The following is a 20,147-nucleotide window of genomic DNA, read 5'->3' on the forward strand; positions in this document are numbered from 1 at the left end:
GGGTTCATCTGTGGCGAACTCCACACATCTTTAATAAGATGTGTGGAATTCGCCACAGATGATAGAGAAGGTTAAAAAGCCTGTTTCCTTTGCTGCGGTAACACTGCACCTGGGTCTAAGCTGATTAGTCCCCCGCCACCAGTTCAGGTGCAGGCTAGCAAAATTAATCGCGCGACCGTTAAGGTGGTCCCTGTAACACCTGGTCCGGTCTTAATTTCTCCGTCTACTTAATAAGCTTAATAAGCTCCGTCTACGATGACGGAGCTTACCGTGAAAAGGTCATGGGCCCGCGGAAAGAAAGGTTCCAAAAGACAAGTCACAAAACAAGGGATCATGGAGTGGTCCTAGAGGTCGTAAATGAGCTGCAGCCAAAGCGGCTGCTGGAGGCCGACGTTTTCAAGAAGAACGGGCTGAAGGCTCAGTTGCTGGCCAAGCGGAGACCACAAATGTTGGTTTATGGCTTAACAAGGGCAACTAGGGTAGAAGAGCCTGAAATCCTCAAGGCCATACACAGCCAAAATCCTGTGTTGGATATGGCTGTCGAGAACTTCCTGTGCAGGACCTGGGTGGTCCGGCAGTTGAGACGGAAGAAGGCCCAAAAGAGCCGCTGGATAATTGAGACCTCGCCAAATATCCAGCAGGTCATGATGGCCGGTGGTCGGCTGCTCCTTGAGCACCTAAGGGCTTCTTGCAAGGTTTTCGACCATATAGAAGTACCCCGGGGCTTCAAATATCAAGGCTTTGGTCACACCTCTCTTAGTGAAGAGAGGTGTGACCAAAGCACACCTCTCCGACACAACTCCGACTGTACTCTACAGTGGTAGAGTACAGTCGGAGTTGTGTGGTCATTGCGCTCTTGCTGGGTACAGGGCAGCTATCTTACCTAATAAGACCGCGTTTGGAAAATGCGCTCTTATTAAAAGGGCTCTGATGCCGGACACTGGGTCGGAGGCAAACAATGCAGGTCGCATGACATAGTCCGGGATAAGATCGTGCATAATAAGGCGTATGGCGACACCTGAACTGCGGGAAGCTTTCAAGGACGGTCGTCACCTTGTTGAACGCTTACGCCTTGGGACAGTCAAACCTGTATTATCACGGACGGCTGCGGCGCGAGTGCGCAACTGTCTTACAGGAGTTGCAATGGCGCATGTAGAACAGCGAGGAGGTGGAATTGAGATGGAATTGACTGAACAATTCGGCCAGACAATCAAGACTGGCTGCGTTAGGGTTCTACGACGGCCACGGCCAATGGACGGACCCTTGGGTATTGGCCAATCCGCTGATCAGAGAGTGCCTGGAGCCATCATGATCTCCGCTTCGGTGCGGCTGCCTGTTGATTGCAGGCGGAGGCCCGGGAAAAATTGGTGGTTCTCTGACCTGAGCGTGTTGCGCGCAAGAGCGAGATCTATGCGTAGAAGGTAACAGCGTCACCCCCTAACGGAGATTATCATGAATGATGTGCGCTCTGAGAGTCTGCCTGACTACCGGTACGTCCGTAGTCAATACGATCATGCCGTCAAGGAAGCCAAACTCAAGTTCTGGCAAGACTCCATGCGCATGTTGCAGCGCAAACCCTGGCAGCTCGCGAAGTCATGTTACCAACCATAGCCATTGCACGTGTTGTCCAGTGTACGGTGCGGACTTGGTGGTCCGAACCACACCGTTAACATCTGTGGCGACATAACAGTCGTTCCTAGTTATTCTGTTTCCAGATGCCACGGTTATATTGTTATCGTTTGTGATTCGATTTTGGGTTGCCTCTGGTGAGGGTGACCACGCTGCCGGGGTATGGTGGCTCGTGCGACCGGGGGAGTGGCTTCATCCCGACGGTGGTGGTCCCTGATTGTGACACTTGCTGATGGAGCGCGAGACTGCATGATTGGGCCGGGAGAGAGTGCGTGGTTTTTCCCTGGCTCCTGCGCGGACTGGAATGAGGTTATGTTCACCTTGTTATGTGAACTAATTTTGTCGACTTATTTGGTGTAGATCTGAATTTCTATGTTGCGTATAAATAATTTTGATTGGTATGAGTTTAGCACTGATTTGATTTATACAAGTCGTTCGTTTTTTGAGGCATTCGCAGTTACAAATGGTGTTGTCAAATTTAGGCTAGGCGCGGGGTCCACGCTTCCGCGTTCTCGGTTAGTTCGTTTGAGGGAATCATGTTAGGTTGGATGTGAAGATGTCCGTTTGAGATCAACGTGAAGACAAAAAAATTTAATTATATATTACTGATGCAAATGTCTGCCGAGGCATTTACATCGGTGGCATTCCAACCGAGGCCTAGCTGATTACTGTGAGGTGTAATCATTTTGCTTTAGGGTAACCGAATGGGTGGTGGCGGGAAAATTGCCAAGCAAACCAATTTCCTCAATAGTCGGTCCTATCGAGTTCAAGTTGGAACGACGGTATCTGAAAGATTTGTACTAGAAAACAGAATACCACATGGAGTGACACGCCACAACTAAGGGAATGTCCTTGCATAGATTTATACAAGATCTGGGGGGATGATATGCCTCTCCTTCATTTTTAAAGGCAACGGGAGCCCGAGTGCTCTCCAACCATGTAAATTTAAACCAATGTTTGTTTTGGTTCCACCTTGCAACTGATGAGCTGTGTGTTGCGGGGAGGTCCTGTCGAACGAACAGATGATATTCGACTGCCCAGCTCTTGGGCGGCCAGAACTCAGGCCACCCTGGAAGTTAGAGATCAAGGGAAAAATTGGCTACTCACAAGCGGCAAGTCAATGTGGCAAGAGCCGCATTGTCGGACCGTGTTGGAGTACCTTGATGCGGTTGCCTTGTTCAACCGGCATTAGTAATTTACCTAAGGGAAAAGACTCCTATCGGGCTGCTGTAGGAAGCTAACCGAGAGGTATTTCTGGCTACCAGCCAGATTAAGGCTCCAAGCGCTTTAATAGTGGATAGCCACTTGCTGGCATTCAGCAGTCTAGGCGTGGCAGCGAATTACTGTCTTTGACGAGATAAATTTAATTATTGATAGTTATATATGTCTTAGTAGTTGATGGGGTGCACCTACCCATTTTAGTGGTATATGACAAGTGGGCGGTGGGACACGCAAGCGAGTGGTGTATGGTACCACGTTTATTTTGGTCACCCGTTTAGGTTAGCTCTAGGATCTAGTTAGGACACTGGTCGCTGTTTCGAGGCTCGGTAGCCGTTTGTGACATAGACATTCGGTCTTATGCTTTAGGGCGACCGAATGGGGTGGTGGCGGAGAAATGCCAAGCAAACCAACCATACCATATGAAATGTCCTAAGTGTTACTTTATTTGTTGTAGCCATAAATACTATAACAAACATTGCATGTGGAAAACAGTTATGAATTCGTTATTTGTAGATGATTTTTCAATCACTGTTTGTTGCTGCCAAAACGCTGCTCCAAAATAGAATAACCCGTTCAGGATTGCAGTGTAAAATGACTGGATTCACATTTTCCCTGGAGAAAACGAAATGCATTTGCTTTTCTAGGTTGAGGGAACATGTTGACCCTCAAATGATTTTACATGGTGAATCAATTGAATCATGCATGCAAGTTAGTTTTTTAGGATTGTGGTTTAACCAACGACTGATGTGGATAACACATTTAAAATAGCTGAAGATAAAATGTCTAAAAATGCTAGTCATGCTGAGAGTTTTATCTAATACTCATTGCGAAGCTTATCTAGTATACATGTTGCGCTTCTACCAAGTCTTGTTCGTTCTGTTCAGATTCCATGAATGCCTCAGGCTATTAGTGACATATACTCCAGAAACCCTGTTGTCTATGAGAAACAGTGTGTTATTTCTGAAACAACTCATGATAACACAAGCATGAGCTTCTGCTGGATTTCCAGCCACTCTAAAATTTCAGGTAATGATTGCGCTAATCGTACAGCAAAAGAGGTTTGTTTGCAGCCTCCTTACACTAACCGCGTTATTTTGGTCAATCTTTTCTGTTTTCTGTAGAGGGTGGTTCATGATGAGCGGCAAAATAAATGAAATGCTACCATCAACAATAAACTTTGTCCTGTTAAGAACACTGTGTCATTGTGTTCTTCATGCAGCAATAATCGTTTAGAGGAAGTTATTATTTGCCGTTTACGAATAGGTCACACACACTAAATTCACTCATGGATATCTCATGACTCAGACCGATGCAGCTGTTTATGTTCACTGCGACTGTCAACTAACGCTACACTATATCCTTTTGAACTGTGTCTGTTATGTGGCACTGTGTTGTAAATTTAAATCAGGGGCTAATATTTGAAATATAGTAGGGAAAATATGCTGTATTGTGTGAAGAATATTTTTCATTGTGATATTGCACATTTTAAATGTTAAGTTTATGTGTTTACTTGCTCATTTAAATTGTTTATTATAATATTATGTCCAGGCGCTGATAATGACACTTAGTTGTGTGCGTTAAAAACAAACATCAAATATTTTATTAAAACCTCTTATTCACTTTTGAGATATGAATTCTATTGATAAATAAAAACTGGCAACAGAATTGAAGTATAAATTCAAAATGTTGAAAATTTAAAGTGAATTCAAAGTTTGAGAGTTGGCTCTCACTCTCTCTCTCTCTCTCTCTCTCTATATATATATATATATATATATATATATATATATATATATATATATATATATAAATCAGTGATATCTTATATGCTATAAATAAAAAGTTATAAAAGACCTTGGTTTGTTGACCTTTCAGTTGAGAAAGTAATGACTGACTACTTTCTGATTTGCTACTCTGCTGTATTCCAGACAATCCTAATAGAACAGTAATGTTGATTTTTGAAATACTTAACCATACGGATTTGATTGAGCAGATTTAACTGAATTCTTCCACATGTGCACAATTCTGGGGTTGGATATGAATTTTCCAAGAAAACATGAACCTGTTAGCTCAACAGCACCTTAGCGAAAAACAATTTATTGCAACATATTTTTTAGTTATTCACTGCTATATATTGTTAATCAGTGAAAGATGGCTTCTTCCTTCCTGGCTAACTGATTATCTGTGGAGTAAATACCCAATAGTCTTGTTTCATGATTCCTCACTGGGTTGATGCTTCTTTTTTACTTGTATGAAGTAAAGAAAGTATTGTGATCGCTGAAAAATTTCAGTTTTTAGATTTCAATGGAAATATCCAGTTTGATCATCCCTGAATCCATTTTGACTAGTTTCGGCGTGACATCTGTATGTATATATGTATCTCGCATAACTAAAAAACGATTAGCTGTAGTATGTTGAAATTTTGGATTTAGGACTGTTGTAATATCTAGTTGTGTACCTCTCCTTTTGATTGCAATCAACTGAACCAAAAGTGTCCAAAAAATCCCAAAATATTTGGATTTTGAACTTTTTCTTAACTGCAGTAATAAGCCCTCATTGAGAGCTTTTCAACGGTGCATAATTGGTACTTATTTTTATTGGTTCCAGAGTTATAGCCAAATGAAATTTTAATTAATGAAATATTTGGATCTTATAAGGGTACATTGGTTTGAACCAGACTTCATCTCTTTTTTTTAAACTTTTTTTTTAATTTAAATATATTGATTTATTAATAATTATTAACCTTTGAGTGTAAAAGATTTTACAAGAAATAATATTTCAGTAATAACAGTAAAAAAAAAAAATGAAAAAATATCATAAGTTCTTAATGAAGTAAAATTCTATGTACTTTTCATTTTAAAAATAATATGTATGTGTAATTTAATAGGCGTGCAAGTAAGTCATGTAAGTCATCAGATTTGGTGAAACATCTGATTATTCATTTTTGTTTGCATTTGGTTGATGGTTACATCATAATAATTTAAATAAACATAGTATTAGATAGATATAAGACATAAATTTATTTAAAGAGTAATAAAGGCACTTTTACTCTACCCTAATTTTTCAAGTAAGATTGTTAACATCAAATATTTGATGTTAATAAAAACTAATATTTTTAGCAATTGTGTAACTGTCCACTTTATTGGAGGATCCTATCTTGCTTTCAAATGAAATAAGTCTAAATGAAGTGCAGCAAAAAATGTGTATGTGTAATTTAATAGGAGTACAAGGAAGACATGTGATGTCCATATTAGACTTTTATTATCCTCTCTATTTTCTTCATTTGTTATATCTTCTTCAATGGTTTGTACCTTTTAATGTATTGTGTTTCACATATCTTCAATGTTGTATTGAATCTGTTGATTTCTAGTAGTAGTTTGGAAGGATCCTGATAGTAGTTTGGATCACCATCCTGATCCCTTCTGTGATTCAAACTTACTAATACTCCACCTCTAGAGTAAACAGACAATTCTGAAAAAGTTTATAATTCAATATAGGAGTTTCTCCACATAACTTTATACTGCGGATCAGTGATGAAATATAACAACCTTTTTTAAAAGAAGAACTCACTTGTGAATTATGTAAGAATTGAAAATTTAAATTCACACATCCAGTAGTACGAGCTGATGGCCATCTGACAGCAGATTTTTCTCCTCCCGCAGAAAGAAAAAAGAAGAAGAAAAAAGTGGATTCAAAGTTTAAGAATACAATCTCCCCTCTCTCTCTCACCGCAACTCTCATTAAGGATTATTAGTGACACTCATTACAAAGAGATCTTTTAGAAACAGAATCTAAAATAACCCAAATAATTTAAGCCAAACAATTTTTAAAAATATTTTATAAAAAGTACAGGCTGCATAATTTTTCTTAAAGTAATAATACATTATTTCAGAATCAGGATGTACTGAAATTGTGATGATTTACATAAGATACCACTCACTCATAAAACTAGCATTCTATTTTCAAGGATAACAAGCACACCATGCCATCCTTATTAAATAAAATGATATATATGCATTCTTCACTGAGCCAAATATATTGTTAATGTTAGGAAGCCAAGCCCACCAAAATGCAGGTAACATTTAACTTAACAAGTAAACCCGTCACTTGCGTTCAAAAAAAGCTACATCATACATCTGTACTCTATGAAAGCAACTCTACTGTCAAGCAATGATTGTCAGCAATAAGATGCTTTATATGTCTCAGATTTATAAGAAGACTGTAACAAATAGCATAAAGTAACATATTAATATATCCTTTTCTTTGAGACAGTGTATTACAAATATTGTCTACATTTAATAGGAGAATCAGAACTGGTTATCAATTTAAATGACAAGTTATGTATTTTGCCTGCAATTAATTTACTTACAATGATCACTTTAACACACTTATTAATTGAAAGTTAAATGTTATAAATTTGTTAAAAATTTAAAAGAAAAATTAATTTTGTTTGTTTTTTCATTGCACTTGATCTGAAAAGTAAACTATATTTATTTTCGATTAATTTTATTCTCCATTAATCTTTTTAATTCAAACTTTTTTATCTTGCCACTCGCTGTTTTTGGAAATTCCGAAACAAATTCAATGTATTTTGGTATTTTGAAAGGGGCTATCTGAAACAAAAATAAATCAGAAAATTATTTACTCACTATATAATAAGATAAATTAACTTAAATCACAAAACAATATGTTAAAAATATAAATTTAAAAAAGAAGCAAATTAGTTGTTTACATTAATGTACACTATATCACACAAATTTATCATGAATCTTTACCGTCACTGTTGTAATTTACAACATGCATCCATGTAATGATGTTATTAATCAGCAAACTGATCATCCAACAAGGAACACATGCTGAGGTACACACAACTGAGGCATCAATATTAGCCTTTGTACTCTATCATGTAACATACATGAAACAAAGCAAGAAAAACCTCTTTATGTAGATTTCTGACGACATCTGAAAACTATTCACTACATTATACATTTTATATATCTGATAAATAAAACACCATCTGGACTTATTTCACTTAATAGCTGAAACGTTTTTTGCTTTGTAGTATTACTATATGTTATTGACAAACATAAAGAAATACTGTTTATTTTTATAATAGTTTATTATAACTGATCTTTTTTTCATATTATAAATAATCATTTAAATGCTTTTTTTTATATCATTGTTCATCAAAATTAGGGTTCAAATACAGAGATAGAAGAACGATTGCTACATTTACAGGAACCAAACAGCAACAATAATAATTGAAAAACATAAGAAAGAAGCCGTAATAAGAAAGGGAGTCCAACAAGGATGTTCCCTATTCCTGTTACTTTTTAATCTTTACATAGAACTTGCAGTTAATGATGTTTGCAGTTTAGATCCGGAGTAACAGTACAAGGCGAAAAGATAAAGACACTATGATTTGCTGATTATATAGTAATTCTAGCTGAGAGTAAAAAGGATTTAGAAGAAGCAATGAATGGCATGGATGAAGTCCTATGCAAGAACTACCGCATGAAAATAAACAAGAACAAAACGAAAGTAATGAAATGTACTAGAAATAACAAAGATGGACCACTGAATGTGAAAATAGAAGGAGAAAAGATTATGGAGGTAGAAGAATTTTGTTATTTGGGAAGTAGAATTACTAAAGATGGATGAAGCAGGAGCGATATAAAATTCCAAATAGCACAGGCGAAATGAGCCTTCAGTCAGAAATATAATTTGTTTACATCAAAAATTAATTTAAATGTCAGGAAAAGATTTTTGAAAGTATATGTTTGGAGTGTCGCTTTATATGGAAGTGAAACTTGGACGATCAGAGTATCTGAGAAGAAAAGATTAGAAGCTTTTGAAATGTGGTGCTGTAGGAGAATGTTAAAAATCAGATGGGTGGATAAAGTGACAAATGAAGAGGTGTTGCGGCAAATAGATGAAGAAAGAAGCATTTGGAAAAATATAACTAAAAGAAGAGACATACTTATAGACCACATATTAAGGCATCCTGGAATAGTCACTTTTATTGAAGGGACAGGTAGAAGGAAAAAATTGTGTAAGCAGGCAACATTTGGAATATGTAAAACAAATTGTTAGGGATGTGGGATGTAGGGGGTATACCGAAATGAAACGACTAGCACTAGATAGGGAATCTTGGAGAGCTGCATCAAACCAGTCAAACGACTGAAGACAAAAAAAAAATCATTGTTACTACATAACTTGAAGGACTGTTACAGTAAAATAAAAGAGAAATATATAATAACCACCAAGTAACTGGTAAAAAATGTGTGGATGGGTAGGTTGTGTGCAGTATTTAATACAAAAGAGTGAAGTACTGGAAAATTGCTTCAGCATTATTAGTCCAGTTTGCATGTGCTTCCTTCCAGCTGCATTGAATGGTTAATACTAACTGTAAGTATTAATAATAAAATTAATACTGTATTAATGCAATTGTATTATTAATACAATTAATACTGTAAGTATTAATAATAAGTGGCTAAAATTGAAAAGAAAAATACACTTAATAAAATAATTACCTTTCCTTGGCAAAAATTCTGTATATCTTTTTCATTTAAAGTTGCACCTTCTTTAAGTTTTATGCTGCAGCTTATTTCTTCACCTAGCCTATGTGATGAAACACCATACACTTGTACTTCAAGTATGGATGGATGAGTTTCCAATAAGTACTCTATTTCTTTTGGTGCAATATTTTCACCACCTCTAATTATCATATCCTTAATTCTTCCAATAACCTGTCCATAACCTCCTCTAAGAAGTCTAAACTGATCACTGTAATAACAAATATACAAAAACATTGTGAAATGAAGATAGAAATCAATCAGAAAACATTCTTTCATAAAAATATTTTCTTAAAATCAATATTACAACTAAGTTATTAAAAAGAAATAATTTTTGATAAAAAAGATTGTAATAGAATAATAGCACTAATGATATATCTTATTCACAATTTCTCTTTAGAGCTTTTTGTTTCATTATAAGCTTGAACTTAAAAATATCAAAACCAAAAAACATTGTACTAGGTATCGGTAACAAAAGATTTAAAAATGTTAAAATCTTCTCCCTTAACCTGTAAGAGTACATTCAAAAAATCTGCTGTATAGTTTTTATACAAGCCACTAATTAATTATGCATTATTCTTTAGACAGTTGAATCTGTTTACTTCTTTGTATCTCCAACAGTTTTGATCCTAATGAATACAATATTTTAACATCTATATAGTACTCATAATATCAAATTTACCTTTTAATTTTAGTTGCAAAAATTTCAGTATAACTCCATTTTATCCTTGGAGCAGAGATCTTTCACAAGTTATAACTCGAAAATGAAGCATTCTGGATCCATATTTATACTAACTTATTTTTCTTCCCTCTCCTCTCTCCTCCTCTCACTCTCTCTCTCTCTCTCTCTCTCTCTCTCTCTCTCTCTCTCTCTCTCTCTCTCTGTATATATATATATATATATATACACATATATATATTTATTTATATGGGAGTGATAAAGTTGTATAAGTTTTACAGATAAAAAATAATTACATAAAACATTCATTAGTTTGATAAGTTACCAGCTTTCACTTGAAAATACTGGTCACAGTGATTTTGTTAAAAGCTTCATTTTTGTGGAATCTTATATATTTTATTCTGAATATGAAATCAGTATTTCTCTAACAGACTTATTCTTTTTTGGAATTATATATCCATAGCATCATGCTTGCTTTTTTCAGCTAGTACCAGCACAAACTCCATATGCTTAGAATTTTTCGAGTTTAATGTTATCATTAAGTAAATACTTATTGCAATTAAACTGATAAATTAAGTGACAAACACTGACATTGATAATTTTTCTGACACTTTCATACAAATTAAAACAAATAGGAATATATGATTCATGTACTTATGTTCTTGTAGTGTAAAAGTCAATTCTGCAGCTAGTTTTTGTTTTAATACTTTTTCTTAAAACAAAAATGCACATGTATATTACAGTAGTGTGTACTTAAAATGTTTTAATTCTTATACAGTTATAATAATCAAATATTAGCAATGCATTGCAGTTGCACCAAATCTATACAATTTCTGCCATGTCTTGGTGAACTAACATTAACATCTTAGAGAAGAATTTTTTGTTTCTCAATATTTTACTATACTAAAAAATCAGATGAACTGTATTTTGGATATAAATTAGATGACCAAGACAAAAAAAAAATAATCTGGGATAACAGCTAAGATTAGCTGTTATACCATTGTACAAATAACAATAAATATCCCCATTGCTACAAGATCACTACCAGATAGTCCAAAGCTTCCAATTACATTATTGACAGAAATTACTGACTTATATGAAGATGAATGTATGGCCAACGGCAATCCCTGTGTTAATATAGGGAGGGAAGAAATAAGAACTTCAGATTTTCTGGAAAATAAAAATACTGAACTTCACTTAATCAGTCAGAATTAAATAATCTCATTAATGGTCTATACCTATCAAAACGTAAAGGAAAACTTTCGCCATCAAGATTGAAAGGACAGAATCTTTTACAACAGAATAATAAAATAAATGTCTTCCATGAAAGGCAATCATCTGAATTTGAACATTGTGTTAATGAAAAAATCCTTTCATTAACAGTTTAAAATAGTTTCATATTTGTATACGGTAATATGTAAGTTATTAATGTAGTATTCATTTCAAAGTACAAACAGTGGTAAAGGGATAAAGAAAAATGTTTAAAGTGCATTAGAAACAACAGATTCTTAAGAAAGTTCTGAAAATAATTGATTTATAGGTTAGAATTCAAAATTTAATAATATTAAAGGATATATATTTAAATTATCTTGCTGATGCCTACAAGGTGTGATAAAAAAGTGTCCGACCTTGGTTCATAAAAACAAAAATACTTAATCTATTTAGTTTAACAGCTTGTCCCTTTCAAAATAGGCCCCTTCTAACACACTTATTCCAGTGATGTTTTCATTGTTGAAGCAGTTTTCCAAGTCACATTTGATGATCACCGTAAGACCTTTAATCGCTTTACTTTTGATCTCTTTCTTTAATAGGCACACACCAAAGTTCGTCATCAGCGCCCGGACACAGTTTATATTGTAAATAAACAAATATTAAAAATAAACAATCAGACTTAAATTAAAAACTAAAACCAATAATATATAATCTCAGTATAAATGGAAAACGCCTGTGACGTATGCTAAAAGTGAAATAAAATCACAATGAAATATTAAATTAATAATCTAAATTAAAACAATAAAATTACCATCTGCTATAAGCCAAATGGTATATAAGTAGCTGAAACGTACTACAGAAAACTAGAATAATGAATGTAAACGGGCGGCCCTACTGTAAAACTTTGGATAACATCATTCCCTAAAATATTTCGAATGCTACCCCCCTAGTTTAAACATGCGACTCAATGCCGCGTAACAGGCACAATCCACAAGGTGTGTTGTAAAGTTGGCAGTCGTAAAGAGTTGCAGCCAATTGCAACAGATACAAACAAGTACATCTGTTTGAGTCATCGGATATCCATGAGTGAGCTTAATGTGTCCTATTCGCAAACTGCAAATAATAACCTCCTCTCCACGGTTATTCCTGCATAAGGAGCCCCACAATGATACAGTATTCTTATCTGAATGAGGATTATTGTTGATCATTCGAAACAACGCGATCAATGAAAGGAGGCTGGAAACAAATCTCTTTTGCCGTACTATCAGCGCGCACATTGCCAGAAATTCCAGTATGGCTAGGGTTCTAGCAGAAGTTCACAGTTATATTACGTTGAGCCATTAGAGAAATAACACTGAATCTCACAGACAATAGGGTGTCCCTAGAGTACATGGCATTCATGGAATCTGATTACAAATATATATCGAAATGTTGGGCTAATTATATTTAAGCTCTTATTAATAACATACAGTACTGCAATGAAAATATTGACAATGCTGGGAAGGCCAAATATGTATGTTCAAATGCCAACCACAAAAACACAACTAACAATGGAATAATGAATGTAAACGGTCTGTATAAAATATAGCATCGGAATTCACGCTACTGATAATATTATAAAACTTATCTCGTAATATAACCACATTTCTGTTCTTCTTATTATAGCGACAAAGACTAAAACAGTAATTAACGAGAGAAGGCCGCCAAGAAGGTAATGTAACATGGTAATGTAACTTATCTCGTAATATAACCACATTTCTGTTCTTCTTATTATAGCGACAAAGACTGAAACAGTAATTAACGAGACAAGGCCGCCAAGAAGGTAAACATGGAGCAAAAAATAAGAACCGTAGGTAATTGTATATTTAGAGCTAAGAAAAGGCGCAAATGCCTAGAGGATCAGTAGATCTGGGCCATTCCACATATCGATTAACATGGCGGTTGGAGAACCCCGCATTTCAAAGGTGGGATAATTTGGTTACGCTTTAATGCGAATTATACAAGAGCAGATCATTTGGTTCCGTCTATTACAAAGAGATGACTCACCACTGTCCACTAGTAGACTTACCAAGGGGCTTCAGCGAAACGTACCTGTAGAGAGACGGGTAAATTAATGATAAGACTGCATCGAGCATTCAAAGAGCGGAAGTCCATGCGCACGAAAAAACCACGCATCCATAATCTAAGCGGGAACGCTTCAGAGCTCGGTAGAAGCAACATGCATCGCCTATCAGCTCCCCAACGAGTATTAGACAAAACTTTCAGCATGTCTAGCATTTAAATATTTCACCTTCAGCTCCTTTAAATGTGTTACCCACGTTAGTCGTTGGTTAAACCACATTTACAAAAATCTAACCAGCGTGCCTGCTACAACTGGTTCATCATGAAGAAACGGTTGAGAGTCAACGTGTTTTCTCAAGCGTAGAAATGTATTGTGTATAAATGTATTTCGTTTTCTCCAGAGAGAAAGTGAATTCAGTTGTTTTACATCACTATCCTAAATGGGTTATTGTGTTTTGAAGCAGCCTCTCGCCAGAAGCTAAAGTCCTAGATGCTAGTAAATTGAAAAATAATTTACAAACAAACCATACGTAACAAGTTTACGCACGCAGTTTGTTATGGTATTTATGGCTACGGAAAATAAAGTAACACTTAGGACATTTTCCTATGGTATTCCGTTTTCTAATGTAAAATTTTCGGATACCGTCGTTCCAACTCCAACTCAAAAGAACTGACTACTGAGAAAATCCCTGATAAACTTCTCCTTCAAGCCTTCAATACGCCTTTTGCATATCGAAAAAGACAGCAACGAGGCGTTGGTGAAGTAGAAAGGCGTTTTCAGTAACAGACTCAAGAGCAACCTACATGATAGATAGACGATCTACCTTGGTGGAAACCGCAATGTTCGGGGGGCAATTAAGGAGTTTCTCTAGGTACCATACTAGAAGACGGTTTACCATTCGTTCCATCAACTTGCACAGGGCACTGGTTAAGAAAATAGGACGATAACTTGAGCGGCATGATTTATCTTTACCAGTTTCACTACGAGAAACATCAGTGCCTCTGACAAAGAATCTGGAAAACTTTTCCATGGGAAGTGTCACGCGAATTATTCAAGGCATACGTTAGGTAATCAATAGAGAAATGTATGTTTAATTCATTTTTACGAATCTCCAATCACAAAATGGATATTTTCTTCTGCAACTTACAGGCAACGAACAGCAGGCCACCTTCACTTTCCAGATTTTAAAGGAAAAATTCATTTGCGATATCAAGAATTAGGCGAGTAAACTTGGTAAGTAGGTGGATCACGCTACTACTCTTGTCCTATTGGCCAAAGAAATCCTTGGTTTTTTTTTCCAGACACAGTCCACTTTCTGAACCACCCATTTTCATGGCTGACTCCGAGGCAAATTACTATTACCGACTGAGATAAAAAATGGTCAATGATCGTTTCCAAAGAAGTTTTTGGAAACGTGCCAGGTAAGACGTAAGAGTAAGTTTGCTGAACACAAGTACAGATCGATGCAAGAAAATGTACCTGATGAAGATGACATAAATGCGTATTATCCATCGTTCAATAAGCAGAGATCCAAGTTCTGCCTCAGTCGATCAATTACACTATCTTGAGAAGAACATGAAGATGAGCCCCACGAATCGTGATGGGCGTTGAAATCGCCAGTTATTAGGCAGGGTAAAAGGATTTGTGAAAACAGATTGTACAGATCATCCTCACTGATATCATGGTTTGGAAGAAGATACAATTTGAAGATATTCATTTTAGATAGCGCCAATACCCACACTGATTGCAGGGATGTTTGTCATTAGGTGAATACGGGCGGATATAACGATTTCCTTTAGGAAAACAGCCACACCTTCACGTCCATTACCTTCAGTTTGATAGTCGCATCTTTCGCAGACGTATCTGCGAAAGAAAACATCATCGTGAGGACTGAGGTGGGTCTCCTGCACACACAGTATTAAAGATTTTCTTCGTTTATTAGGATTTCAATATCCTCATTGCGAGAACGGTGACCGCAAACATTCCAATGGATAACATTTGTACCTATAAATAAAATTTTCCTGTTATTAAAAAATTGTATGCAGATTACTCACCAAAAATTACCCGGTTTTTCTTTTTTATAACTTTTAGGAAGTGCTTTGCTCTTCAGGCACTTCATCGTCCTCCACATTTTCGAAGTGAGCTCGAGATGGTGGTGAGGATTTGGAAGTTTGGTAGGTCAGAGATACCATACCAAACGACGATATTTATAGATTCCTTCATTGGGATCTTAATAGTTTGCTGCATAGTTAGTACAGCGGGGATTTTATTGGGTGGTATACCGACTGAATTGGGTTTCGGTGAACCACTCTCGGCCTTTTGACAAAAAATATCTTTCTTCTAACCATACTTAACGATGTAATAGTAGAAGTGAGAGTTTTTACCTGATCCGACGAAGCTTGAACTAACTTTGTCAGTATCTTGCACGATGGGCACTAGTTCTCGTTTTGTACATTCTTAGAAAGAGTATGGACAAAACTAACACTAGTTTCAGCTTCAGTACATGCGCTATCAACATATCCCATACAGCTGCAACGCGCACAAACGTTTTCCTTTGAGCAACCAATTTTGGTGTGACCATACCCCTGACACTGGAAGCAGCGTCTGTGGTTTGTTATATACCGTCGCACACCGACAGAAAGGTAGTCTATTTTTATTCGCTCAGTGTCCGTCGGAGTAAAAAAGCTTATAATAAATGAGGATTTTGGTACATCATACCATTCTCCTTCCTCATTATCCTCTGAACAGAAGTTCTGACTGCGGGAATAGTTCTTTCAAGTCTTTGATGGTTCAATTCCAGCCAAGTCATGGCAAAAGATCACCTCGTTACTGGAATTTAAGGTATGATGTGGTTCCACCATCACTTTATCCTTCCCTATGAACTTAAGGGCTAATAGCTTCCGACCCCGTTCGTCATCATTCACCTGAATCCACAGGGCACCACTCCTAACTTTTTTAAGTAACTTCACAACACCACACACTGTAACAATGAACTTTGCAAATGATTTATTTTCATTCCTTATACTTCAGCTGTCTTTGTTTTGTCCTTCGTTTCATTATCACCATTCAAATCTTCGGCTGACAACATCGGACAAACTCCTCCCGGGTTTGTTGTTTTTTCAAATGGACCAAGAACCATAACATAAATTTAATGGGACGGATATATAGTTCCCACAAGTACCAGTGATATTACAGATCACTCCAGGAAAGTTCGCACATTCTGGATCTAGGCCTGCCTACAGCTGTGTTCAACCTGGTGTCCAGAAGACATCGTTTGAGACTCACTATATACAGCCACCCACCCATTGGCACGATAGCTTCCTACCTTGAGTTATGGTTGCATTTTGTGAGGTGTTCCAACAATACCGAGTGTAAGTGTAAGAAGAAACAGTGTAAGAGGGTGTTGCTGTGTCAGAGTATATGTTGTAATTTGTGTAGTACTTGTGACTTGGTTTATTTTTATGGTGTAAAAGGTTCAGCTCAGTGTGTAGTGGGAAGAAAAACTGCATAGGCTTGGGCTGTAGGGACGCCAACCCCCAAAGCCTTGAAGAGTAAGACTCCCTATCAAGGTCATTTGATCTCTTCTCTGTCTTCAAATTTGTTTTCTTTAGGCAGAATTTTAAGCTTAGAAAAGAACCAAAACTTGCTGGAAACTATATCTGGTAAGCAAGGAGCCTGCTGAAGTTGTTCGATCATGATTTGCTAAGAATCTCTGGATAAGTTGTGATGTATGGGCTGGAGCACTGACATGGTGAATTTTCTCAAAGTTATAGTCTCTTGCATCAAACAGCATCTCTTAGCCAATGAAGAACAGTTATATAGTACTCCTCATTGACATTTTGTCCTTGAGGAGCATACTCATGATAAACCATGCCTTGATAATCAAAAAAGACAGTCAGTATGACCATACTGTCATAAAAATCCATCATAACGGCGATCCAGAATTGCATTGAATCAGATGAATTCAATCACTTTTCTTTTTTTGTGTTTTTAGCTAATTTGTGTAACAAACTACATTCTTCTATCCAAGTTAATGATTTATCAAAGGTTTTCTTTGGTTATCCCAACCGCCGTACGGGAAGACACCCACCTTGTGACGTTACCGGTCGCCACATCACCCCCTCCGTTCCGATCCCTGAGGGGCTTTACCGAAGGGCGCCTTTAGACCCTCTAACTGATTACATCTCACAGTTATCAGCCAGGCCTCGGTCGGGATGCCACCGATGTAAACACCTCGGCAGACATTTGCATCAGTAAAATACATATCAAATTTCACCTTCACGTAGGCCTCAAACGGACATCTTCACATCCACCCTAACATGATTCCCTCAAACTAACTAACTGAAAACGCAGAAGCGCGAACCCCGCGCCTAGTACAGATTTGACAGCACCATTCGTGAATGTCCCAGAATACGAATGAGTTTAAAGTTAAATCAGTGCTACACTCGTACCAATCAAAATTACGTCTTACGCAACATAGAAATTCAAACCTACACCCAAATAAGTCGACCAATTTAGGTCACTTAACAAGGGGAACATAACCTCATTCCGGTCCGCGCAGGAGCCTGGGTAAACCCCCCCCCCCCTGATCCCATAACGTGCCTCGCGTGGCATTACCAAGTCACGATCAGGACTGCCACCGGCGGAGGAAAGCCACGCCCCCGGTCACACGGGTTACCATAACCCGGCGGTGCGGCCACCCCCACCAGCGGGAAACCCAAATCGAATCATAAACAACACCAGTATAATCGTGGCACGATGCCAATGCGCCTATCTCCAACCATCCAAATCCTAAGCCGGAACTCTAGCCATCCAGGATCCTACCACGATCGAGTACCTCAATCAAACCCCCTCTGCAGACATAAACACCCCAAGGGCACGAAAAAAGCCAGCCACTATAGACCACTCCTTGCGATCATCCAGTTAATACGGAGATCCAGAAAGGAATGTATTCTCTCAAGTTCCCTAACAGCTCGTGAACGTTCGACCTCGTATCGGGGACAGACGTAGAGGACATGGTCCACTGTATCATCAGTCCCACAATCCGGGCATTGATTCAAATCCACCAAACGAAATCTATCCAAACTCGCCCCAAAGGCACCATGCTCGGAGAGAAACTGACCAGCCATCCGAAACCGGATTCGTCGGGAAGCAGTCAATCGGCTCTTAAGCAACATCATTGTGTATTCTTTGAGCTGAAAATCATCTTATGTTGGAGACTCCACAGTCAGAGTGTCTCACAAGCATGAGCAGCTCGGAACTCTACATCGTTACGTGAATCCCCTTCAAACAGTAGCAGCGCGTCGTCAGCATAAGCGACTACACGACAACCACATGGCTACCTTAAACGCAACATCAAATCGAATTCTATGATCCAAAGAAGGGACTCAGAACACTGCCAGTGAGGGCATCCATTAGTTAGGATCTTACGAACTTCCGAGCCGCCATCACGCAGGGAAACGGTCCGATGGCCGATAGCTGATGGCGACTGATGGCCGATAGGCATTTCTGGTTGACTTTGTGTACACGTAACGCTTCTGCATCCGAAACAGGGCAGAGGACCACCATAAGTTGTTAAATGCCACGGATGTGTCCAGAAAAATCCCTAATACATATTTAAATGGACTAGAGGAAGTTATATCCATCACCTTTAGTATGGCATCCTCAATGCTCTTGCCCGGTAGGAAACCATACTAGTTGTCCGTTAGCAAATGATTAGTGGCCAATCTAACATTAATACGCAAATATAGGACCTTCTCAAAAACCTTGCCAACCACGGGCAAGAGCATTAGTGGACGGTAAGAAGAACTAACAGTAGGATCTTTGACGCCACCTTTGAACAACAACACCAAGTCTCTACGTTTTCCCCGGAAAGTGGCCGGCGAAGAGCAACCTATTATATTTTCTACTTAGAGGACTAAGGACCACTGGAAGCGCTCAGACGAGGAGCTCCACTGTGATACAATCTTATCCGGGGGCCTTGTGCCGTACCATGCTACAGATCACCTGGCGCACTTTTGCCTCAGTTATCTCAGAAGATTGTATGTCGGTCTCGAAAATCGTGACTTCCCGCCTGACACGCTGGTGCTATGAAACCTCACCGACCATACTGTGAACCAGGAGTAAATCATTCAGCAAAATATTAAGGACACGGTCCTTATCAATTACCACACCCTCACCGGTTGACAAAGCTGATAGGAAGACATCTTTCCTGCGCTTATGTCCAAGGGCTCAATACACAACGCCCCAAGGGTTTCTATTCCCTTGCTCCTGAAGGAAGGAGTGCCAGTAATTACGCTTGGAGGACCTAATGCTATGAAAGTACCTAGCCTTCGCTCTGCGGTAATTCGCAGTTAGGGCCGCACGCCGATCGATCATCCCGCCGACAGCGATGCTTGCTCAATCAGTTTACTGCCCTCGTCAAAACGACGCTAAACCTCAAAGCTGCATGGATAACCATATCCTCGGGAGTGCAGTCGTCGTTCCGCCGACGAACATAATAATAATAATCACCATACTTGTTCTAACTAACCGTGGCTCGATGCCAACACGCCTACCTCCGGCCAATCAACTGACCAGGCGGTCCCTAGCCAACCGGAGTACTACTCTATTATACCTCCTCAGTCGTTTTGCTCAGTGTGAGGAATCGGAGGAAGCTAGCCACTATAGTCCATTCTCTGCGAGTCTTCCAGTTGACCCGCATATCAAAAAAAGGAATTTACTCTCTCGAGTTCCCTAACAACTCTGGTACGTTCAGCCTCTTACCGGGGAC

General features: G+C 38.1%; 1 protein-coding gene across 1 annotated transcript in view; it reads right to left on the bottom strand.

Annotated features, from left to right (window-relative positions):
- Window positions 1-6,698: 6,698 nt before the first annotated feature.
- Window positions 6,699-20,147, bottom strand: part of LOC142323169 (medium-chain acyl-CoA ligase ACSF2, mitochondrial-like) — a 77,793-nt gene continuing 64,344 nt past the window's right edge. The window contains exons 11-12 of the mRNA XM_075362459.1: window positions 9,381-9,633; window positions 6,699-7,460 (exon numbers count right to left, since the gene is read on the bottom strand). Of these exons, the coding sequence (XP_075218574.1) occupies window positions 7,338-7,460; window positions 9,381-9,633 (376 nt within the window). The 3' untranslated portion in view covers window positions 6,699-7,337. The remainder of the gene's footprint in view (window positions 7,461-9,380; window positions 9,634-20,147) is intronic.

This window comes from Lycorma delicatula, chromosome 1 (assembly GCF_047948215.1).
Source record: "Lycorma delicatula isolate Av1 chromosome 1, ASM4794821v1, whole genome shotgun sequence".
NCBI lineage: Eukaryota > Metazoa > Arthropoda > Insecta > Hemiptera > Fulgoridae > Lycorma > Lycorma delicatula.